This window comes from Anguilla rostrata, chromosome 9 (genome assembly GCF_018555375.3).
Source record: "Anguilla rostrata isolate EN2019 chromosome 9, ASM1855537v3, whole genome shotgun sequence".
NCBI classification, from domain to species: Eukaryota; Metazoa; Chordata; class Actinopteri; order Anguilliformes; family Anguillidae; genus Anguilla; species Anguilla rostrata.
The window spans coordinates 26,935,191-26,958,988 of NC_057941.1; the positions used below are offsets into that span (position 1 = coordinate 26,935,191).

The 23,798-nt window shown below is 41.8% G+C and overlaps 2 protein-coding genes and 5 non-coding genes across 22 annotated transcripts in view; all 7 read right to left on the reverse strand.

Moving 5' to 3' along the window:
• Positions 1-121: 121 nt before the first annotated feature.
• Positions 122-15,680, reverse strand: ncbp3 (nuclear cap binding subunit 3). 3 transcript variants are annotated; one of them, XM_064351428.1, is made up of 18 exons: positions 15,335-15,680; positions 14,678-14,743; positions 14,331-14,436; positions 13,392-13,517; positions 12,303-12,437; positions 10,776-10,942; positions 10,559-10,667; positions 10,326-10,425; positions 9,686-9,795; positions 8,576-8,942; positions 7,745-7,944; positions 7,015-7,197; positions 1,819-6,241; positions 1,282-1,340; positions 1,029-1,055; positions 789-815; positions 549-575; positions 122-248 (listed from the first exon to the last, which is right to left on the reverse strand). In XM_064351428.1, the coding sequence occupies exons 1-13, from the start codon at positions 15,515-15,517 to the stop codon at positions 5,979-5,981; spliced, it is 2,115 nt and encodes a 704-aa protein (XP_064207498.1). In that variant the 5' UTR covers positions 15,518-15,680; the 3' UTR covers positions 122-248; positions 549-575; positions 789-815; positions 1,029-1,055; positions 1,282-1,340; positions 1,819-5,978. The 3 variants fall into 3 exon arrangements, with proteins under 3 accessions (XP_064207498.1, XP_064207499.1, XP_064207497.1); XM_064351429.1 differs by lacking the exon at positions 789-815; XM_064351427.1 differs by lacking the exon at positions 549-575.
• LOC135264362 (small nucleolar RNA SNORD65) lies at positions 407-481 on the reverse strand. Its single transcript, XR_010332682.1, has one exon. It is a non-coding gene; the product is annotated as a small nucleolar RNA SNORD65 (small nucleolar RNA).
• LOC135264363 (small nucleolar RNA SNORD65) lies at positions 647-721 on the reverse strand. Its single transcript, XR_010332683.1, has one exon. It is a non-coding gene; the product is annotated as a small nucleolar RNA SNORD65 (small nucleolar RNA).
• On the reverse strand, positions 887-961 carry LOC135264365 (small nucleolar RNA SNORD65). Its single transcript, XR_010332685.1, has one exon. It is a non-coding gene; the product is annotated as a small nucleolar RNA SNORD65 (small nucleolar RNA).
• On the reverse strand, positions 1,127-1,200 carry LOC135264364 (small nucleolar RNA SNORD65). The gene has a single exon (XR_010332684.1). It is a non-coding gene; the product is annotated as a small nucleolar RNA SNORD65 (small nucleolar RNA).
• Positions 1,418-1,491, reverse strand: LOC135264349 (small nucleolar RNA SNORD49). The gene has a single exon (XR_010332671.1). It is a non-coding gene; the product is annotated as a small nucleolar RNA SNORD49 (small nucleolar RNA).
• A 577-nt stretch (positions 15,681-16,257) lies between the features above and the next one.
• LOC135263433 (rap1 GTPase-activating protein 2-like) overlaps positions 16,258-23,798 on the reverse strand; it is an 84,163-nt gene continuing 76,622 nt past the window's right edge. For 13 of the 14 annotated variants that reach the window (XM_064351433.1, XM_064351435.1, XM_064351436.1 and 10 more), the window contains 6 exons: positions 23,340-23,452; positions 23,127-23,225; positions 21,291-21,420; positions 19,822-19,924; positions 19,484-19,554; positions 16,258-18,580 (listed from right to left, as the gene is read on the reverse strand). In XM_064351433.1, the coding sequence (XP_064207503.1) occupies positions 18,575-18,580; positions 19,484-19,554; positions 19,822-19,924; positions 21,291-21,420; positions 23,127-23,225; positions 23,340-23,452 (522 nt within the window). In that variant the 3' untranslated portion in view covers positions 16,258-18,574. The remainder of the gene's footprint in view (positions 18,581-19,483; positions 19,555-19,821; positions 19,925-21,290; positions 21,421-23,126; positions 23,226-23,339; positions 23,453-23,798) is intronic. The other variant, XM_064351434.1, reaches the window with a different exon arrangement.

The following is a 23,798-nucleotide window of genomic DNA, read 5'->3' on the forward strand; positions in this document are numbered from 1 at the left end:
TTGCCACAAAGTCCAAATAAACTAGACTCCTGATACTGCATAAGTGAATCTGGACAGACCTTCAGGGGTCAATCCAAGCCGTCACTCAAACATTTGAGATTAACCAAACTTGATCACTGAATTGGTTGACAGAATGTAATAAAATCTTTAATGACAATTTGCATACAATCAATTTACAGTCTCTCACAATGGAAATGCATGCAAAGGCTGTTCAGCTGCAGAAAATTCCATCTGAGGAAGGACATTTCCTGAAAGAGTAGAGAACACAAGTCAAATATGCACGCTGGTAAACTTGGCAACTGCAATACCTAGTTTGCGCCAGAGGACCCATGCAATTTAATGCGTTCTTTAATATAAATAAAATAGGTTAACATAGGTTACCAGTAAACAAACGGACCTCCAATGTTTTCAGAAAACCGAAAGTCACCACTGAAAAATCTGCCGGTAATTCCAGCTATTTTCAGTTTAGTGTTCATCATTAAACCAATATTCTATGGAAATCCTACGAATGCAAGACTACGCTTTAAAATTTTTAATATCGAACATACCTTGAACTACGGACATCCGCGTGGCCTCTGAAATGAGAAAGTGTCGTTAGAACTTTCAAACCGCATGGATACCTAAATAGATTAATACGGGTACATGTTTTCAGAAAACCGAAAGTCACCACTGAAAAATCTGCCGGTAATTCCAGCTATTTTCAGTTTAGTGTTCATCATTAAACCAATATTCTATGGAAATCCTACGAATGCAAGACTACGCTTTAAAATTTTTAATATCGAACATACCTTGAACTACGGACATCCGCGTGGCCTCTGAAATGAGAAAGTGTCGTTAGAACTTTCAAACCGCATGGATACCTAAATAGATTAATACGGGTACATGTGTTCAGTAAACCGAATATCACCACTGAGCAATCTGCCGGTAATTCCAGCTATTTTCAGTTTAGTGTTCATCATTAAACCAATATTCTATGGAAATCCTACGAATGCAAGACTACGCTTTAAAATTTTTAATATCGAACATACCTTGAACTACGGACATCCGCGTGGCCTCTGAAATGAGAAAGTGTCGTTAGAACTTTCAAACCGCATGGATACCTAAATAGATTAATACGGGTACATGTGTTCAGTAAACCGAATATCACCACTGAGCAATCTGCCGGTAATTCCAGCTATTTTCAGTTTGGTTTCATCATTTTACACACGATCTTTAGAGTGGAATCCAAGGGAATCTGAGGTATTTTACGTACTTAGACGACACAAGACATCGAAAACTTACAGGCCGTGACTGCGACCTCTTGGTTCGGAGACGTCAGACATGTCTACATCAGTTAAGACCTGAAAGAAATTCAGAAGCAATTTAGTCACGCTATGCAACGTTTATTAGCTACATAATGGCCATCGACTAAATTGTCGCTCAGAAAAACTGAATGAAATCGTCAGTTATCGTATCGGACGGCACTTCCTATTCAAGGTTTTCATCACAGCGACATTACAGTAGTGTAATACCAACGGGATCGGCATTAAAGGACCTCGGGCCTATCACTCAATATCAGAACATTTCGAATCATACAAGCGCGCACACGGTCCACCGCGATAGAACATCCAATGGATCTAGGTAGAAATTCAGTTTTACGATAATTATCCAACCGTTTATGTACGTGTAATTAGCCACATTCGTATCACCCATTTCACCGGAACAAGTTACGGCTTGGTGTAAACCAGAGGTACACACCAAGCCATATTCGGTTGCATTACTCTACGAGCTACACATCCAGAAATATGGATTCTAAAACAATCTAATTTTACTACGTACCCAAGAATGAAAAGTTGCAGAAAACACAGCCACGTTGGCTCATCGCGCTGCCGGTATGAAGAAAATCAGCTATGTAGCTGAACAATTCATAGCAGTTTCCAAAATAATTAGCTAGCTATATGGCTTCTCACTCGCACTATATAGTGTATATATTGCAAATGCACTGACTATTTCGCCCTCCGCAATCATGTTCGCGTTTACCCCTGCACTTCGCTTTACTTGTCCCCTAACACTACGGCTTACTGACCGGGAAAGAGAACCCCTTGTGCGCAGCGAGCATATTTATATGCCTCAATGAATGACGTAGTTCACAATTTCTGTCGCTGGAGTGTACGTCATCAACAAATTGAGGTGATTTAACTACAGGTGGCACACAATCTGTATTAGTGAAAACCCTGCTTTTTATTAATCGAGGCAGAACCATTTGCAATCTTTTCTTTCTTTAATATCTACCTCTAATTGTGCAACATTAAGAATGATTATGGAATGGCATGAAATAATCCTAATATTTCATATATTATTGTCCTAATATGGGACTGAATATTAGAGATTGAATGTTGTTTCAAATCTTACATCGCTTGGATACATTCAAGTATTCCTTCGCACAGATTTTACACATTCTTGATATCCTTTGGACTGCACTTGTGCAATATCCTCTTCAGTTGAAACCACAGATTTCTAACTGGATTCAAATCCAGAAACAGAGATGGCCACTGCAAGAGGTTGATATTGTGGTCAATTAACCATGTCTTTATGTTCCTGGTTCCATAAACCTTCACAAGAGTCCCCAGGACCAGTGCAATGAAAACAGCCCCATAGCATCCAAGATTCACAGCCAGATGTTATGGAAGTTACAAGGTTCTTCTCTGCATACACTTCCAACCCTTGCTGATGTGAAGGTCCAAATAGCTCTATTTTTGTCTCCTCCGACAATATAGCATCCAGTTCCAATCCAAATGCCAATGCCATTCAGTGAACTCCAGGTGATTATATTTGTTGATCACTCTCAGCAGAGTTTTTTCTGACTACCCTTCCAAATAGCCTATTGGCTTGGATGTGGCGTCTGATTGTAGACGTGGAAACCAGGTGACCCCCAAGAAACAACCAAGTTCTTTACTTCCAGCAGTGGGCCTTGGATTCTTCTGTCTCCTGAGTCATCTTACTTACTGGCTGTGGGTGCAAGGTACACTAGTATCCTCTACCAGGGTAGTTTACCAATTTTCCTGTTGTAACATTCTGACAGAAAGTCAGGCAAACAGATTTTACTATTTCCCCAAAAGTACTGAATGGTAGTTAATATTTTTTGGTACCCTTTGACTGATATATGTAAGTCGACAATCATTTATCCGTTTTCATTTGAATTTGATGCCTTTCCACATGGTTATGAATTGCAAATGAATTTCGCTTGTGTTACCTCATTTTTATACCCTAGTTAAGCCCATGCAAGGCTGTGATACAGTTCCTTAGGACTGAGATGAACTTAATGTAGAATGTTAATGCTTGATGTTAATTTTGTTTGATTTAGTAAGAATCTTTAGGGGTGGCAATAAATGTAACATCTATCTTTGAGAGAATTACAATTATTTGTTAAAAATATTAGAATGAAAGAATACAGTTATCCTAGCTTTTTAGCACAAAATAAAGCTCATTATCTGTGTTGTTCATTTTATAGTATTTTGGGCTCATCTTTACCAAGGGTGCCAATCATTTTGAACGTGATTGCATACACACACTTGTGCTTGCACTCCAATCTGAAATCAGCAGGTGATTCAATCAATTTTCATGCAAGTATCTTACAATATATAACGCATAAAAATGATAATATCAGTCTTTGGGAGCATCTTTTACATTTGTCAACAGATTTTCAAATTGTGAACATATCAATTAAATCAACAAAAAATGTGATTAATACCAGCCAGAAACGTGAGGATTATATCAGGGTTTGAAGTCAACTCCATTTAAATTCAAGAAATAATACATGGAAACACAATGCACAAATTTAAAAAATCCCCACAGTCTTCCAACGGGATTTATCAAATGAATGGGCTGAATTTTAATTCAGTTCCCAAACTAAATAGAATTTACACCAACCCGTTACATATAATACAATACCGGAGAGTTGAGTAAGCCCATACAACAATGTTAATAAGGCAAACTTTTTAAGCTCCATGTTGAATCAGTGAACAGATGTTCATAGCCATTATGGAAAGTATAGTTGACCTTGGTCTCAAATAATAATTAACTGAATTACCTTTAGTTGTTTGCCATTCCCATCTGGATTGAAGCATGTTTAGTTAAGGAAAATCAGTAGCTAAGGTGTAATGAAAAGCACTTGAAAAATAAAATGTGATACAAACATAATTCTTGGCAAAATTATGAATATACGCTACAGTGATGACAGGGACTGTATGGACCAATTTACACTCGTATTAGCTGACAAATCAAATATCAAGTATATCTGGCATTCGTAGTTGTGCTTACAATTGAATTTTAATATTGTTCATACAATTCCTACCATTTGGACTTTGCATTTCTCCCAGCAGTTCACTCAGTGTTGCATCCCTGTTGTACCCAATGACCAGCAGCACAACAGGGCATCTTGCGACTCCCATAAGCTTATTACAGGATGTTATTTGTCAGTAGAATGTTGGTGACGTGCTGGACCTTTTACATTCAAGTCCGATATTTGCAGAATTCGATCCAGACTACCCCCCACAATACAATTGAAACTGAATTTGGACAAATTCGAACCACAACAGTTTTTTTGTGTTCAGAGTACAATAATCAATTGCGACAATCAGATTTGTTGAGAAGTTGGATATATTGTGTAAAAAGGCAAGTGGGAACAAAGCCAGTATCACATTTCTCTGCTTTCAAAACCTGATACATTTCATTCATTTTCTTTGCTCAATATTTGACATAAAGGATTAAAACCACCTCGTTTCCACCTGTGGCCAAACCGTAAAAAGGTTGACTGTATTTACACGGCGGCATTCTCATTGGTATATCTTAATCTACAAACTGTGGGGGGAAATGTTTTGACTGCACATTGATGAATCTCTCACAAAATCATTGTCCTGAATCATTCATACTCCCACACTGCACCTCGTACTCCAGTATGGAGACAATTCTTCTCTTGGAAAAGGCCATTTGTCTCCTGAAAAATATGTTTTTAATCTTAACAGAAGCACCCGATTACACAAAGGACAAATAAAAAATGAGCAAGTAGTAAAAGCACACATCCTTTGGTTCAGGAGAAGTGGAATGTGTTTCCCCCCCGCACGTGACAACACCCTTGCTCACAAGTCATTTGGTGACTGCGATCACAGCCACTCATTGGAACACGGCATTATCAAGGCTGGGGTGGGAAAGGGCTTTCGGATGACACCAGTCTCATCATCCAAATGACTGAACGGACTCCTGTCCCAAAGAAGGAAGTCTGATTTCAGCACGTTCCCCAAAGTGTGTGGCGCAAGAGAATTCTAACATTAGCGGCTGACGACCCCTGTCCCCAAACACAGGCCGGCAGAACAGCTAGCTGTTCTTCTTCCTGAAATTCTACTCAATTCCATGGGCACAGTGTTTTATGGGAAATGCAGTTTCCTGGACGTGGTGGGCTGTAGGAATTGCGTCTACCCTGGAAGTGTTTCTCCCCTCTGGCTCCAGCCTGTGATAAAACTGCCTAAAGAAAAGTGGTGACAAGTGTTTTTCTTTCATCATGGGTGGAAAAGAATGAGTTAATTTCATTCTGGTCACACACAATAATTTGAATGGCTGAGTCTTTCTTGGTTCTCATTTTGAAGAGCGAGCAATGTCACTTAACAGTCCCTCCTGTGCGCAAGGACAGGAAGGGAGTGCAACATCAGTAGAAACGAATGTGAGAACGAGTGCAGGAAAAGAGAGGGGGGAAAAGAGGAGCAGTGAGATGGCAGGGAAGGCCTCCCATTCTGCTATAGATGACTGTGAAGCCAGCACTCTTCCTCCCTGTGCTGCCTTCTTCCATCTGTCTGTCCATCTTTTGCTCTCTTCTTCCCAGAGGGTCTCTACTCAGCACTGTCCCTCTCTCCCGAACCCTATTCCTCAGTCCTGTCTCATCTACAACCCCACCTGACTCCCCGTCCTCCACCCCGCCTGATCCCCCGCCCACCTCGGCCTCCATCTTAGGAGTCGCTGTCCGAGCCGTTGCTGCTGTCCCGGCTGATTTCGATCTGCAGGGAGGGCAGGTTGTCCAGGCGGCTCTTCTTCATCTTGTGCGACTGCTGCTCCTTCTCCTTGATCATGGCACCCCACACCTTCTGCAGCTCAGAGTCGTCCTCCTCAGGCCCCGCCTTTGAGCCTTTGGCCCCGCCCACATCCTTGCTGTCAGCCTTCTTCTCAGGGACTTTATCCATCTGGGAGGAGCCAAGCCTGCTCCACAGCCCGCCTACCGGAAGAGAAGGGAGGAGCAAGCGATCAGTGGACAGTGTTGTGTCCTGTGACACACCTGTAGCAAGGCTGGCATCAGCAACGTCAACAACTAGCATTTAACATACTTACACATCACTACACATTACATTTAAGCATCTAGGACAGCATCCTATTATATCACATGCACAAATTTTAAGAGCACCAAATGGCTGCTTCCACTGAATCCTGAAAATGAAATATAAGCATTCAAAATGGAAGGACTGCAACATAAAAAGGACTATTAAAAAATGATGCAGTAGAGGACAGCTGGATAGAGATTGCTATCCAAAGTGACACAACCAGGTTTCATCCCATGTCTCAGAGAACTAAAAATGTCATGCATTTGTAAAGCACAGTTGCTAAAAGATGATTGATCCAAAAGTGGAACCATAAAGATTCTCCCACTGTCTCAGTGCCTGCCCCTTGAAAAAAAAACATTTGTCTTACATAAAACTTGGAACCCTTGGTTGCAGTACATTTCTTCTAACTGAAATATTATCACACTACGGTGGCATATTGTATTTTACAGTTCTGTATGCATGAAATATGTGCAGTGTCCGTACATTTGTATGTATTTTTGCACCAAATAATTTTTTTCCCTGTTTTGGCCTACGGCTGTATCTATATGTTTTATTTTGTTTATATTTACTGCACACTCAATTAGAAAAAGGTACAAAACTCTCCAAAAACAAAAACAATGCATGGGTAAAGAGCAGAAGGACGGGTATGGCAGAGCACGTCTCTTCCCACCTGTCTTCTTTTCTTTGGGAGCCTGGGAGGGGAGGGCGCGGGCGTCATGCTTGGGGACCCCCAGTCGGCTGTGTACGTCCGTCAGGGGCTCGCGGCGAGGGGGGGGAGCCCGGGGGGCCACCGGCGAGGTGGAACGCCGACCTTCGGGGGAGTGGGGCCTCTTTCCCAGTCTCTTCCGAACATCTTCACACATCCAACAGCAAGAGAGAAGGGGACGTACTGAGACAAAGTCTACACTCTCCTCAGAGCAGGAGAACCTAAGGAAGGCTGCAGTGTCTGATGGTTCTCAGTGTGTTTCAGCACTTAAGCAATTTAAGTCACCAAAGGGCTAAAAATGGCCAAAAAATGGCAACTGTAAACCTTCCAGGACTTACATTTTAAGGCAGAGGTGTCAAGCACAACATAAGCTTATACACGTAATAAGAAAAACATGACTGCATGAACACACAAACTGTGCCCTAAAGTGAGTGCACCCATTTTAGGAGCATTTGCTCCTGAAATCTGATGTGCGCTAACTTGAAAAAAAAGTTAGGAGCACGTCTAATTAGGACACATTTGTGCACTACAAAATGTTTCAACTTCGGCCCACTTGCATTCCTTCTGAAAAATGTCAGCGCAGACCCCTGTATAAAGCATGCAGAAAAGTGCAGTGACATCACCGCCATTTAAACAGCTGGCGACTCCCTGCTGACAGAAGGGGCGGGGCCAGGCGGGTCCCGCACGCACTGACCTGTCCTCGCCGTGGCGTTCATGTAGGGCTGCGGGCTTCGCTGCTGCTGCGCCAGGCCCTGCCGCTTCTCCTCCAGCAGTTGCCTCACGTCCGTTACCTTCTCCACTGCCGCCGTCTTGGTCCCGCCTCCGCCTCCGCCTCCGCTCCCAATCCGGTTCCTTACGCCGCTGCTGGACCCGCCCTCCCCACGGACTGAGTTCCTGTACAGCGAGAGAGAAGCTCGTAGGCTCGATTTGTTTGGCCCGTTTCCCTGTTAACATACCCTGAAAATGTAAGAAATGCTAATGCTAGGGTGAGGATATTTGCACAGCTGGCTAATTCACCCACAGGTGCTTGGGGAGAATACTCCATTTATTTTCTTTCGTTTTTTATTTATTTAGCCTTTATATAACCAAGCAGGTCATCTGAGACCTCCATTTCCTTTTTCAGTAATGAACGAGTAGGAAGGAATGCAAGGGAAAGTGAAGCAAATGATGTAGGGCTGATTTAAGTGGCCAGACATGCACTCAGTTTTTTGGGAATTCTACCTTCTAAAGAACAGTACCCTGATCACTGTCATGGAGCTCTGGATTTTTCTATTTGGTTCAAATGGAAGAGTCCTAACCAACCCCAGTCCTGCTTAGCATCAGCATTCTGACAACAGGTTACGGAATTTTAATTTTCTAAATATGAATAAAAGTAACTCCCACACATTGCGTTTCTTGTCTTGCCAGTTTCACTTCAAATGTGGTAGTAAACAAACTGTGAAACTTGGACATACATATAAAACTACTTGCAAAAATAAAAATCACTGAGCAGGGGCGGGTCGTCAGGGCGACCGCGAGGCCTCACCGTAAGGTCTTGAGGTTGGACTCCACCTCGTCGGCGTACATGGTCATCTTCATGCTCTTCTTGGGCGAGGGCGTGGAGATCATCTTCAGCTCCAGGTCGTAGTCCATTTCGTCAGAGTCCGAGGAGGCGGACGTGGACCCGCGCCTGCGCAGACTACCCGCACTGCTGCGCAGACCTCCGTCTCGCTCCTTGTACCGCTCCCGGTCCCGGTCCCGCTCCCGCTCCCGGTCTCGCTCCCGGTCTCTGTCCCCCTTCTCTCGCTCCTCCCGGTATTCCACCACCCTGTCTTCCGAATCCATGTCTTCTCCCTCCTCCTCCTCCTCCTCCTCCTCTTCCTCTATCGGCTCTTCAGGTAGGTTCACCAGGTCTGTTAGTAAGGGCAGGTGAGATGAGGAAATGCAGTCTACACAAAGCTTTCAGCTGGCATACAAATCAAATCAACCCTACATTCAGTAATGAGTAAAATGGCATCTGGGTGGATAAGTGTCAAAACTAGGTCACCACCCATACACACATTTTATGAGAAGGGCCTAATTTTCATGCGTCTCATCTTCATTTTCCCAGTTCCTTGCTGCAAAACTTACTAAAACCACTGACTTTGACGGCCAAGCCGACCGAAACGCCAGTCACCGTTCCATTAAAGGCGTTGTGTTTCTGAGCTTGAAACGCTGTAGTTCTCCTTATTATTCTGGGTTAGGCCCTGTGAGGTAATCAGGGTAAGGATCATTCTATGTGCATCTTGGACTGTCCTGGCTGAGAAGCACCTATTTTGTCCTCTTTTACCAGCCAGCTTACAGAAATGTCTATCCCAACTGTATTAATGTCTCAAGCTCCTAGTTTCCCCTTCATCACAGAAAAGTCTATAACATCTAATGGGCAAGACAGGTAAAGTGAAATCACTGAAAAGTTGCAGCAATGGAAGGCAGCATGAAGTGTGAAGTGACATCATTGGACGGTGGCACGATGTGTGGAAATGACATCACTGTAAGGTGGAATGATAGTTGAATGAACAAACCATTAGAATAATAAATATATGGTTTGATTAGCAATGCGTTCAGCCGCAAGAGGCACTTCTTGAAGAATGTACAAGCTAGTTTGTAACCCACTCACCAGAGTGCCTGTGTTTGTATGGCGGTGTGTGGCCCATGCTGTCCCCGATCAGGGGCTTCTTGGTCTTCAGGACGTCCCGTTGGATCCTCCGTGTATGATATCGGCGTTTCCTACAATGAGGAGAATGAGGGCTCAAGGTCATAAATAAAGCTCTCCGCACCTCACCGCAAAGCACCTCGGAACTGGAATTTTCTCCTTATCTTCAAACGTCATTTTCCATGAACTGGGAGTATAACCCATTGTGACATTCTGAGTACAGTAGATCAGTATTCTTAGTTTACTGCAACAGAAAAAATTCTCAATGTTACACGTTCAGAAAACAGAGATGGTTTGAGTTAAATTACAGAAGACGATGGCTGCCGCCTGAGGCCGTGATCACAGACTGTTAAACACAAGCTCAGTAGAATCTCTCTGCTGTGATTTAAAAGGGTGCGTTTTAGGCCCAGGATGTAAAAATTTTAAAAGTATTTTCAAGCAAGCGAGGACCATGGAAACCATAAAACGGCTAATGGCACAGCACAGATCCAAACCACAGATCCAAACCAGGGACTCTTGGTGAGCTGTCCTTTACTAGAAGAATCACTCAGTCGTGCACAAACGAGTTGAATCTTTGTGATAACAGATGCGTTTGTGCCCTCACCAGGAGTTGCTCAGTATGCCTTTCATCCCACCGTAGTTGGGGTTGCCGTACTTCATGTAGTACCGACTCCGCCTGGCTGCTCCCAGCTCCTTCTTATCATCTGAGTGTGAAAATATCAGAGTGCACTCATCACTAAAATGCGGTTCACACATTCACCGAATGATAACAAAAAATTACCACCCATCTTCCCGTTTACTTGCCAATGCGTAAACTAAAGGTCAAGGGTCACTCACCCTGAGTAGCAAACCTGAGGAAGAGGTTCCTTCCCTTGAACTCCTTGATCGTAGTTCGAAGGTCGTTGCGCAAGATAGACTCTCTCTCTGCCACGGACAACGAGTGCGGCTGGAAGACACCATGACCGCGGGCATAAGTGACACGGCCGCACAGACGCCACCCTCCCCCGTTCCCCCCCCCCCCTCATGCGTACGCCGCATTTCCGCGATACCGTACCTCGGAGTTCTCTGAGGCCGTCTTCTTCTCTCCCTCGTCTTCGCTCTCGCTGGCCTTTCCTTCACTCTCTTCGCTACTCTTCTCTGCCTTCGTGCCTTCTTCATTGTCGACCACCTCCCCGTCCTCCTCTTCATCTTCCTCATCCTCTGAGCCACGATCCCTCCTGGCTGGGGAATTTAAAAAAATCAAACAGCCAAATCTCTTAGTCTGCAATTCACCGCAGGGGAACATTAATTGCACATGAAAACATATGTCTCTGTGCCTTGGAAATTACACATGCACCGATACCATTATTCCTGGGCCATACTGTATAAACGAACTGGCTGATACAGTCACAACGCTGATCCTCCTTTTAAAAGGAGAAATATGCAGTTTTGCTAAATGCTGCATTTCCATATCCCCCTGCTGGCCCCCATCTGCCAGCGGCCAGGGCTCATCTAATGTATACAAATCAATTATTCAAAAACTCTTTACACTGCCAGCAAAAAAAGTAAATAAAAAAGTGAAAATGCCAGTGCGCTGACTACCTGCCCTACCCTTTAGAATGAACAACCTACTCAAACCGCGTATGTGCACTGAGATTTTCCCACTGTGGCATCACGTAAGGTTACTCCATCCCATAATTCTGCGCTACCTCACCATAATAAAACAGAATATCGGCTGCGCTAACTGGGCAACCATTTTACCATTAATTACTGGCAGGGCTCTGTTACTTGTCAGTAGCCCTGATAATCAAAATCAAACTGGACATAAAGAATAGCTGAGCTTCATGTGAAACATATTTCCAACATACTGCTGTCTATGGTTATACATACATAGAATTTTGCTTTCAAAGCTCCTTAAATTAATTTTACCTTACTTTTAGATAACAATTCCAATGTGAATGGAAAGAATATCATACTCTGTACATTTTAACTAAGGTAGCACAATGCAAGGTGCACAAAGTAAGATGCGAGTCATAGTAGCTACAAAGAGTAATGATTTTGTTTTAACTTGCACTTTGCTCAACTATTTACAAATCATTGCATCAGAATTCGAAAATAAGGAGCTAAGGACACCAACGAAGCATCAGGTCAACACTATCGGAGATTCAATTTTACTAAAACTGATTAAAAATTATTAAAAGCTTCTATATATCACCTTTAGTGCGATACAGCACAAAGCGCTTCAAAAAATAAAAACAGTAGCAGACAGATTTAAGAGAGACAAGAGATGACCAAATGGACAGAGCATATAAAACAATACAAATAAAACCAGTTCTTGGTCATTTCTGCAGTAATTATAAAAGGAAAATGACTTTAAATTGAAATCCTAATGCAGCTAAAAGCTATTCTATAAAACTGTGTTTGTATACGGGTACAAGAGGACACAGAAGCAGCTTTTCCAGTTCATAATGAAAGCTTCTTCAAGGTTTCATGAAAAACCCGATAGGCTGGAAACTGATTGGATCGGTCCCGATTCTAGTCAGTCCGCCATTATGAGAAGTGCCATAGCCTGTAGCAGTGCTAGTGCCCCACAAACACAAACCTGTGCGCTGCGGAGCAGGTGGATCGGTCTCTTTGGCACCGTCTGTCCCCGAGGTGGTGACTGATGGGTCGGGCATACAGCCGACGTTGATGAGAGCTCGGGTGGAAGTGACATCATCAAGCCACACCACGTTGCCTGGGAGATGCAGCACAGATAAGATTAAACACCGGCGGTGTTAGCATGCTGAATACAGAAGCGGCTATGCAACATAAAAATGCTATCGACTGGATTGCAGTCATTAATTACTTGCCATGAAAGATGCAATAGATGCAACAACAACAAAAAAAAACTAAAGAAAAAAATATTTGCTTTAAGTCCTTTAATGGCTGCTTTCCTGGTTCTTCAGCAATGAGTGTGTAAGCTTCAGCTAAAGAGGGTAGCTTCAGCCCCACAGGGACTGCTCTACAGTCCTATTTGCTCTATTAGCTGAGGACCGTGGCCTTTATTGAATTGTACATCATTCTAATTGTATCCCTCACTGTTTTTCACAAAAGGCAAGTACCATGGCTGGGGAACACATGACACACAGCATGTAGTACCTATCCCCATTACACAAATATAGTGCCATCTAACTCATACATAAAACACACATACAAACATCTGGTATAACTAAAGTAGGAAATACAGGAAACAAAATACCACAATTCTCTAAATTACTAGTCTGGAACATTCCACTCAGGAGACAGAGAAGCAACATAAAAACCATCTAATAAAAACTAATCAACAATTTAATCCAAGTCTAGTAGATTGAGAACCGTTATGGTTCAAATAAAATTGGCACCAGGGTCTTGTACAAACTCTGTAATAGCCAATCCAGTTCTGTCAAATAAAAATATAGGTCTAATTTAAAAATGTAGCCTATGTGTAATAAAAAAAGACAATGGTTTTATTTACTGTAATGTTCTGATTTTGGAATAAACTAATAATGGATACAGTATGCAAAGGTCTTTGCACTACTTTCTGTAAATGTGTAAATAAGCAAAGATATTTGTTCCTGAATGAGTTTTCAAAAATATATTTTTCAATAGCAAAACAATTATAACACCAATGAGTTGGAAACTCTGAAGGCTGAAGTGCAAAGAGACTCACAAGAAGTGTCATCGATCCATTCGATATGAGCTGGGGGGTACTCCTTGAAAAACCCGAAAATATCCTGCGTGCTCATGTCATCCACCCCACAAAGGTACAGGGCCTCCAGACGTATCTTTGGGATCGCTACGGGAGACCGGGAACAACCAGAACAATGATGATCACAAAACACTGCGCAGGGCTATACAGAGCCGACACAATGAAAATTCAAGACTGCACCAAAAACAATTTAACTACAGGTATTAATGCCTGTGATGTCATTAAAAGAACTTGACATTATATTTTACTTTGCCAAATGAACACCAATTCCTCTCAGTTTCAACCCTGCTTGAGTTTCAACCACAAAAATAGCTTGTTCAGGAACAGTCCAACTGCAGGGCTTCATCACGCCAATTCAGACAAGAAGCTGCTTGCATCGTTTAACATGTGATACATGAATGGCCTTAGTCTGTTGGATCATATAGTGAGTGTGTTCCCTTTCAGTTATTTCAGTAAGTGTCAACGGATCGTAAATGACTGCAATGACTTGGGAATTTTGGTTAAAACCAAAGGAAGGTATATCCTGCACAGTATCCCCATCAATGCATCAGGCAATGGTTTTATGCATGGTTTTTCCTTGGTCAGAAACAACCTTTAAAAGCCCTCCCTTGACAGCACTCAGGTCAGCATATCATGTTCAGGTTTTTAGCAGATGCTCCTGTCCAAAGTCACTTACAAAAGCTCATGCATGAAAGTTTAGGTAATGAACAGAGATGGTGCCAAGTCATCATTGTACCTGTAGCTGATATCAGTAGTCGGGACATAAACCTACAACATAATGTGGCACAGTAGGTGCAAGAAAGAGAGTGAGGATGTGAAACTTTAAAAAATAAATGCTGAGAGGTCAATGTTAGTTCAGTGAAGATGCAGTGTTAACAGCAGTGATATCTTTGTGTTCACCTTTCCTCATCGTCTCTCTGTCTAGCACCACGTTCCTCTGAGCCAGGTTTCCCTCGGCGCGAAAATGGAACCGCCTGGCTCTCTTCTCCTTCTTCTCCACAGCCTCCTGTAGCCATAGACATCATATTTTATGTTAATTTCACATTTATATCAGTTTATGCCAGTGTTATTTCAGTCAGCCACTCACAGAACTGAAGAAACTAAAGTAAACTGGTTAACAAGAGTGCTCTGACAAGACCGAATTCTGCTGAAACAAAAAACTTTAGAGCATCTGCCTGAGACAAATACATTTCTGAACACGAAATCTATGGAAAGGATGATAATAAAAGCAAATGAAGTAACGTTACCTTAGAAGTCACGTCGATTCCTGTAATGAATGTCCCGGCTTTGTTTTCATACCGCCGGCTGGTATCCTATCGAAAGATTGAATACATTGTTTCGTTGACAAAGCACGCGATCTCCAACAGTTGGATAATTGTGCACTAAACGACCATCTAGCTTGCCTGTTTAATTGGTGATCCTGGCCAAATAAGCGATCTGTCTTAAAACCGCGCCTTTCGATTACTTAAAATTAATGTAACAAAAAGCAAAGAAAATCAATCCAGACAATGTCATCCCCGTTACTTATTAAGGTCTAGCTAATTTCGGAGATTTTGTTAACTGCACAAATGACAGCATTTGTGACATTTGTTCAAGGGGCATTGAGTTAACTTAGCCATTCATAGTAGCTAAGTTTGGCTGGCTAGCTAGCAGGCTAACCAGATCTCAGAATTACGAAACAACGTTATCTATCTAAGATAACTGTGTAGGATTATGGCAAATATGTCTTTAGCCTGCCAACCTTGAGATTTAGGACATTCATTGTAGCGTAACAGCAATAACAATGAAGTACATATCGTCCTGTGACCGGTACCATCACTTCCTTTCGACCCTGTTGAGTCATTTTTCTTCTCAGTGTTCAATATGCACTAGAGTCCGTGGTCTGTGAGGCCTAGTTGGCTTACCGGTAACAGTTCTTTGAGAGACCGGCGGATCGGAATGGCCTCCAAGCCGAGTTCCCCCTCTTCCACCTCCATAGGTTCTGGTTCGCGGAGATCCCTGTCAGAATCTGAGTCAGAATCCGATTCTGAGCGATCTGACCCGCTCTCTGGTTTCACAGACACGCGGAGGTTGCGTACTGCCGCCATAGCAGCTTCTCTCACTCACTCGCAGTTCGTCCAGGCTAGGAAGCTACAGCCCACAAAAGCACACTGAAGACGCGACTGACAGGATCAGTCTATGGACAGGATGTCCGCTTTACAAGCAACAGTGCCGAACACTGGCCAAGTGTTGTAAAGAGCGCATACTTCGCAATGAATCATATTCGAGTTGTCTATTTAGCTGGCAAGCCAGGTAGCTGCCAGAGACAGTTTATCTCTATGATTGTTCGTTACATTACATTATACCTGTAGCTACCATATCGCATTGGTTACATATGGTCCATCGTCTTCTTTATCCATTGTGTGAAAGTAGGATGTTTATACTGGCCGATTTCATACCCTTGACTGCGATGCAGTACAGTCGTAATAAGTTCTAAGGTTTGGCCTAAATCATATACCTTGCTATGATGTCTAGATATGGTGGCATTGTAGCCAGAGTGCGAAATTAACACCAGCCACCAGGCAAATGCTGATAAAATTTTGATTGTGGCTGGTAAACTTTTCTACTCTAGCAGCCACTCTGGCAGGTAACCAACCAGGTTGTTATATTGTAAAAGGTGATGTGGCTGATAAAATGTGATAAAATGTTGATAAAAGCTAACTTTTTCAATCTCATGCCCTGATTGTGGCACATTGTTTGCAAGCAGTATACTGAAAGCTGCCTTTATAGGTGACTGTACAGAACCTTAGTAATTAATCAGAGTGCATTTGAGAAGGAATCACTCAGCTTTGACACAAAATACAACATTTTATTTAGCAAATCTGCATGACACATAACTTAACCAAATATACATATACAAGATTTATTCTCTTTAAATAATTAACCTTATAATTCTTATTATTTTAATTCATATATGTACTTTATTAGTTAATTTATACATTACAACAACATAAAAGGCTATTTGCTAAAATAGCAATAAATTATCTCTTTCACAACAGAATGTAGACTGAGGGGCACTGACAAGCTTCAAACTATAAGATAAACAAAACTATAACAGCAACATGTCTTGTTTTATTTTCTTTAAACATTTTTGACTGTAGAACCTGGACTCTGTACATCATCGAGAGTCGAGAGACAATTGGTTGAGTACCAGCAACAAGGATGAACATCGCGGATTTATGGACATTATCCCTTTGAGGAATAACTTACAAGTGAGGACCATTTTCACTTTTCAAGGTCGCCTCAAATCATAATTTCTGAAGGGACATATTTTAGTTTCCAGAAAGGACTCTTAAAAAACCATGGATTTATTCCTGTTACAGTAACAGCATTTTGACATTTGCTAAAAACCATTGTAGTTTCAGGATTTGTGACGAGTACATTTAAATTGGTGATTTTCTAAAGCCCAAAGCTATTTCTGCTGTACTTAAGACTTAACATGCTCACATATCCTTTTTCAACAGGACTCCATGAAATATGTGACCAGTGCATTGCCTACATTTCACAAAAAAAGTAGATTTAAGATACTTAAGTTCAGCATTTTATTCCTTTTAGTACAAAATTGTACTCTGCTGTTTGCTTGATCCTATTAGTTGTTACCTGTTGCCCAATATGTCAAATGTTTACTGAGATGCATCTGTATTACAGTATACCGAAAGTTATAAGAGCTTATATGGTAGGATCATACCATGGGTGAGGCAGGGGGATTACCTCCGTTAGTACATTTTAGGAGAAGCTAGGGATCAGTAAAGAAATGAAAGAAAGGGACAAAGTTCCAGTCATTGTCATTCTAAGGTATGTTTTTCCAGAACGTTCATTCTCTTTAACTAATTCAATATACTGCAAATATAGTGCATTTCCACTTGGTGAAAGCACATTATGAACGCAGCAGAGTACCACTGGCAGTGGGGGAGTGTGCAAACTTCCTGAATGGAAAATCCCTTCCCATTAATGTGCTTTGGGCAGTGAGTGAGAGTATGACAGTCAATGCCTTCAAACACAGTGCAGGTGGAGCAATACAGGCGGAAAGCTTCCTCAAGCACAGATACAGGATCAATGTTTAAAGACCCCATACTGCCTGGATAATAAAATATGGGTAAGACAGACATGATGTCAATTTACTTGTTAAAAACCAGAATGGAGCACCATCAATCATGGAGTATGTTGGTCGCAACAAATAAAACAACGCTGATGGTGACTGGCGCATACTACTTCCTGGATATCCACAGGGTTCCCAGAATTTTATCCACAGGTATTACTACAAGATGGTTGACTCCTTATTCTTAACATTGGAAGTAGCCAAAACATCCAACATTCTGTGCTTTGTCAAAAGGTAATGCAGCACCAGAAACTCCTGTTACTAACCAAGCCTTTCTCTCATCAAGAAAAACTGAACACAAAAGAAACAAGAGTCAAATATTTCTGGTTTATCTATAGTAATATCTGTGGCATATCTACCAATAATTCTTGCCATTGTTTCACTGGTTTTACATGGTTGGTGGAGCTCCTCTGTGCTATTTATCATTACTTTTTCATATATATGTATCCTGACTGTCCTATCCTTACTTTATTCACCCCTGGTGATGAGTATTGTGCTGGTTGTCAATGGAGGGGTGTGGGGGTAAAACTGACTGATAAGCATGTCCAATAAATAGAAATTTATTTTTTGTAGCTGTATGTGTTTTTCTGTTTGTGTGTGCATGTGTTTGTGCGTGTGCATGTACGTGGGTACATGCATGCAAATACATTTACTTGTATGTGTTCTTGTGCATTGGATAGGCAAGGGGTTGTTCTCTTGAAATGTCCAAAATGCTTGGGAAAGATAGGGAGTGAGACAATTAAAGATAATCTTCTGTCATCTGAGCTCTGTCCCTATCCTTCTTTAGAATTCCTTTAGATTTAAGAATTCCTTAGTCACTCACTACCTCTCTGTAAAGTTGTCTTCTCTGGGTCTTTTCATGTCCCTTCCTTTGAAACCTGGAAAGATTCAGTTCATTTGATGATGATGATGTTAATGTAAGGTGTCCCCCACTTCAGCACAAGGTCTTTTCCCCTCTCTCCATTGCCACCTCTCAGAAGATCTTCACCTGGCCTTCAGACAGCTGCTACTGCTGGGACAAAAACAAGATCAAGAAGAAGCACCTTGAATTTCAGTACAATTCAATACAGAAAAGGTACATGAAAAAAGCGAGAAACAGCCCAAGGAGTGGGGGAGTGTAAATAATGAAATACCTGTATTAGTAGTAGTACAGTACTGAAGTTTAATTTGAGGAGAAACGAGAGGCAGAATACATAAGCTGTTTCAACCACAATTCCCCAACTCTCCCCTCTCTGTTATTACTATTGTCCTTGTAGAGGAACAGGAACTCAGTTACACAAGCATGCATGCATGCTTACATGTATGTCTGCATGTCATCACACACTCATACATGTTTGCATGAGCTCTCTCTCTCCATCTCTCTGTCTCTCTCTCACACATAATACACACACACACATCTGGCTTGCTCATTGAAGATATTGGAGATTTCTTCACTTGTCCAGGAGTGCAACCCTATACAGACTAACTTACCTGTGCAGCATTATCCCAATAAGGATTTACATATGACCAATAATGTTTTTATATGACTATGGTTTAGTTTGAATTTCTGTTTTTATATGTTTTTCATATCTATCTCTTCTTCCTGTCCCTCTTTCACAACTTTTAATCATTTTAAAAATAACAGTATCACAAGAACCACTCTGTGTTGTACTCTGTGACTTTTAAATTCAGTTCAGTTGAAACAGAGGGTTTTTCTCACTTTGCCACAAAGGTGCACCAATGTTAGCTAACAGCCTGATAAGGTAGTGGACACTGAATATGAATTCCTGCCAAAGGAGAAGAGAACAGGTATACTGAAACTGTTCAGCAGTAACAGTTTTTTATCAAGGGAAAACCATGAACAATCTTGCTGAATGTACATATGTCTGAGCACAGAACACAAATCTGGAGATACTGGCGCCACACAAGTACTTACTGCAGTAGAGTGGCTCAGCTTGTCAAAGCGAAACTTCAAGTTGGATCTTGGAGATGTTTTGCTCTTCAAGTCTTTTTTTGGGGAGGGGAGGGTGAAAGAAAGAAAAATGTTTCTTTTTTTTTTGTTCAAGCAATATGATAAACGTAAGCTAGGGGGCAGCAAAGCCAATATGTTTCTGTGCTGGTGTAAGGCAGGGCACAGTGCTGTAATCAGCAGAGCGTTACATTACAGTCATTAAGCAGACACTCATGTCCAGAGCGACTTACAATGTGAGAGAACACAAGTGCATCCACCTGAGTAATATGAGCAACAGTGTCAGGCCTGGCTGACAGGGTTACCTGTGGGACTGCGGCACATGATTACAGGGGTTCCGGAACCTTGGCTCTCCACACTGAGGGAGGGGCTGTACACAGGGGGGTAGGCCACGGAGGGTTGGCTGCTCTGGAGGTGTGTGTGTTGAGGGGTCGAAAAGAGGATCACTGTTATTCAGCACGTGACCGTTGTTAGTCGTCTGGTCACAACATAAACCGCATCAATAAATGTCCGACACCATGAACGTTTCAAGAGATAAATAATGTTACAGAAGTGAAGGTTAGTGAAGATGTGTTATGCTATTTTAGGAGCCTTTGCTGTTTGTTGCGGTGGCTTTCCCTAGCCAGTTTCCAAGCTTGTACCACGTTTTCACAATTTTCAGGAATCCGATAATGGAATTTAACAGCTATGATGGAACTGAGAGATTTCTCACCTCTACATTGTCAGGTTTACTTTCTATAATGACCTACTACCACTTTGTTTCGGTTACGTTAAAGATATACATAAAGAGACTAATAATATTGTGATTATGATTTAATGTTATTTTGCTTCACCCCTTCGCAGGCTGCATTGCGGTCCCTACTCCACCAAATCCTCTATGCCTGGGTCCCTGGCCACATCCCAGGAATAATAAAATAAGGATAAGGTGGTTGTGATGTCACCTTAGGTGTAGAACAGAGAAGACTTCCACCAATCTCAGCCTATGTTGGTAACAATCAATAAAAGAAATGCCAACAGGGATTATTATTATATTGGATACTTTCTGGCTATTCCTCTGGGCTCCCCTTGGATGTTCATAGTATCCACCAGTCACAGTCACTGTTGGCCCGTAACCAACTAAAGATACCTTCACACCAAGAATGATAACTATAATGATAAAGGCAATAAATTTGTCTCCAGCAAAAAGAACGCGTGTTCACACTGCAACGATAACTATAAATGCAGCACAAACAATAACTATGGCCATAAATTAGAATCACTCCCAGAGCGATTTTTTTTCATGCAGGCACAAAGATAAAGTATCTTCAGCCAATCATAGGTCATTCTAAAGCAAAGAATCCTTGTGCCACATCTTTCACTGACAGTATCTTTTCATGACAGACATCCCGCCATCCTGCATACATTGCTCAACTACATTGTGGAGACTAGTTTGAATGAGAGTTTGTACGTTGCCAGGTTAACAAGGGTGATCTGGATTATAAAATCACCAGAAAAATAAAGCTGACATCTGGGCATGCATTGGGAGATAACTGGGTATAAGGTACTTTTTTATGTACACAAATTCACAGACTGTGCCTTTTGTTTATTTTGGAAAGTGAGCGATACGGTGGAACATTGTGGAACAATATCGTTAGTGTGAATGTTTTATCCTTATAGTTATCGTTTAGTTATAGTACTAGCTGTGAAGGCACCTTTACATGGTCGATCTCATCTCTGTTGTAATACCAGGAATGTCTCATCCCTGTTTTATTATCCTTGGCTCACAGTGACCCACCGTGGTGCTCATAGGGTCCAGCTCCTCCAGGGCCTCCGTTTCGCCGGTGGCACTGCTAAAGCTGCTGGTGCTGGAGGAGGAGCGGGAGATGTTGGCTCGGCTGCTGCAGTCTTTCAGCTTGATGAACGGCCTTAGACAGACGGAGGTAGAGTGAAAAAAGACGCGTCAATCTCCTCCAGGGTATTTTCAGTAGGTGGGCGGAACCACAAGCACAACTCCTGAAAACTTTTTGTGGCTTTTGTGGTATATTCTGAAGACAGTCTTTGACAGCGCATATGAACAACATCAATATCAAGTGTCTGACAGGTGCTTGCTTGGCTAACAGGTTTCTGTCAAATTTTCTTTCAATATGAACATGCCATGTGGTTGAACATGCTTTACCCTAAAGTATTACCATAGATCAGGGATCCCACATTGAATTCCTGGAGTGTCTGTAGGTTTTTATTGCTTCCTTTCAACCAACAGCCAATTGAGAGTACCAGTAGCTTAGGATACAATCAAGAGCAACTGCTCACTCAGAGTGGTCATTCCATAAAGTATTCAAAACAACTGTTAATCAAACAAAGCAAAATAAAATTAAATGATAATTTAGATCTTTCAAATCCAGTACTCATCACTGAAACACACGCACACACACACACACAAACACCACAAAACATTGAAATGGTCACAACATATAAGCACTTAGGTATTATTATTGATCAGAGCTTGTCATTCAAGACACACATTGAAAACCTTGTTTCCAAGCTGAAACTTAAATTAAGTTTCTTCTTTAGGATAAATCCTGTTTCTCCCTCCAGGCAAGGAAACACTTGATTTCGGCAATTTTTTTACCTTTATTGGACTACGACGATCTGCTCTTTATGAATGCACCTGCCAGTGCCTAAAGAAGTTGGATACTGTATACCACTGCTTTATGTTTTATTACTGGCTGTGGCAATCTTGTACACCACTGTACTCTGTATGCTGCTGCTAAGTGGCCATCTCTGTATGTACGCAGACTTTCACATTGGTTGGTTTTTATATATAAATCTCTCCTTGGGCTGGTTCCTTCTTATCTGTGTACTTACATGTGTAAAAACCAAAATCAATATGGCCTGCGTTCTCACGATATCCTGCAGATGTTGGTTCCCAGAGTTAGAACAGAATTGGGCAAAACAGCTTTTAAATACGCTGCCCCCTTTTCCTGGAATAAGGTACAGAAGGACCTGAAATTGTCAGAACTAGTTAGTATGGGGAAATTTAAGTCAATTTTAAAGGATCGTGAAAATAGTACTCTTGGTCATTGTGATTGCTCCTAAATTTTAACTGATATAGTTTTTAGAAAATTGTACCTGTTTATGTCCTTGACCTTGTATTGCATTTTAACTGGATATTGTGTTCACTTATTTGTATTGTATGACAGTTGTATTTGTCTGTTTGTATTCTTGTGTTATTGTTGTAACAATGTTTATGCTGCTTTCTTGGCCAGGTCACTCTTAAAAAAGAGATTTTAATCTCAATGAGAGTTTTACCTGGTTAAATAAAGGATATATATATATATATATATATATATAGATAGATATATATATATAAAACAGAAGTACTAAGGTTGAGGAAAGGTTGTTGTATATAGCATGCGTGCATTTTTCTCAGCATTTGTCCACCCCCCCCCCCCCCCCAGACACAAACACACTCTCTCTATCTTATAGCTATTTTGTACATCAATTTGAGTCACACATACATATATTTTCCATCAAGAAAATCAAGTTGACAAAACCACAAGAACACTGTGTGTTCCCAACTTTCCACAAACTAAAAAGAAAGTTACTTTGGCCAGCTGAGACACCATCTCACCTTTCCTTATTTGGGCAGATCTCTGGGGAGCTAGGGTTTGAAGAGGGCTCTGACCTCACTTCCTGTGACAGATGAGTGCTGTCTGAGGTTCTTTGCTCGCTACAGAAATAGAAGTAAGATCGTTAAATTTTCATGTAGAAGTTACAGAAATGTGTGTGTGAGCGTGTGTGTGTGTGTGTGTGTGTGCGTGTGTGTGTACGCGTGTAATCAGACCTGCGTGAATGTCTGTCTGTCTGGCTGTCTGTGCTTGAGTGCAGTCGAGGAAAGAGTCCTGATCTTCGCTTCACTGGGCTCTTCAGGGGGGACTTAGCAGACAGTGCTGGAGGCTAGGACAGAGAGAGAGAAAGAGAGCGAGAGAGAGACAGACAGACAGACAGATAGGAAGAGAGGGTGAGACACACATTTACATTACGTTTATGCATTAGCAGATGCTAGTCTAGAGTGACACAAAGGTTTTAGCTGGTGCTCTTTTTTCCCCCAGTCATTAGGGTCAAAACTGATAGTAGCCTTCAATACACACCAGCTACGATCAGTTATGACCCTGTTGCTGGTGGATGACACCTGGCTGTTGAGAGAGCATTAATATTCACATACAATAATCTTAGTCAGCGACCATTGTGGTCTACAAAAAAATACAAAAACGTTATCTCTGAGCACATCGTAGTGTACATC

Coding starts and splice junctions, on each gene's coding strand:
- ncbp3 (XM_064351429.1), bottom strand. CDS start 15,517: ATGGCGGCAGTACGCAACCTCCGCGTGTCTGTGAAACCAGAGAGCGGG. Junction 13,518..14,330: donor CAGAGAGACGATGAGGAAAG/GTGAACACAAAG, acceptor GGTCTCCCGTAG/CGATCCCAAAGATACGTCTG. Junction 7,945..8,575: donor TCCAACCTCAAGACCTTACG/GTGAGGCCTCGC, acceptor CTCGCTGTACAG/GAACTCAGTCCGTGGGGAGG.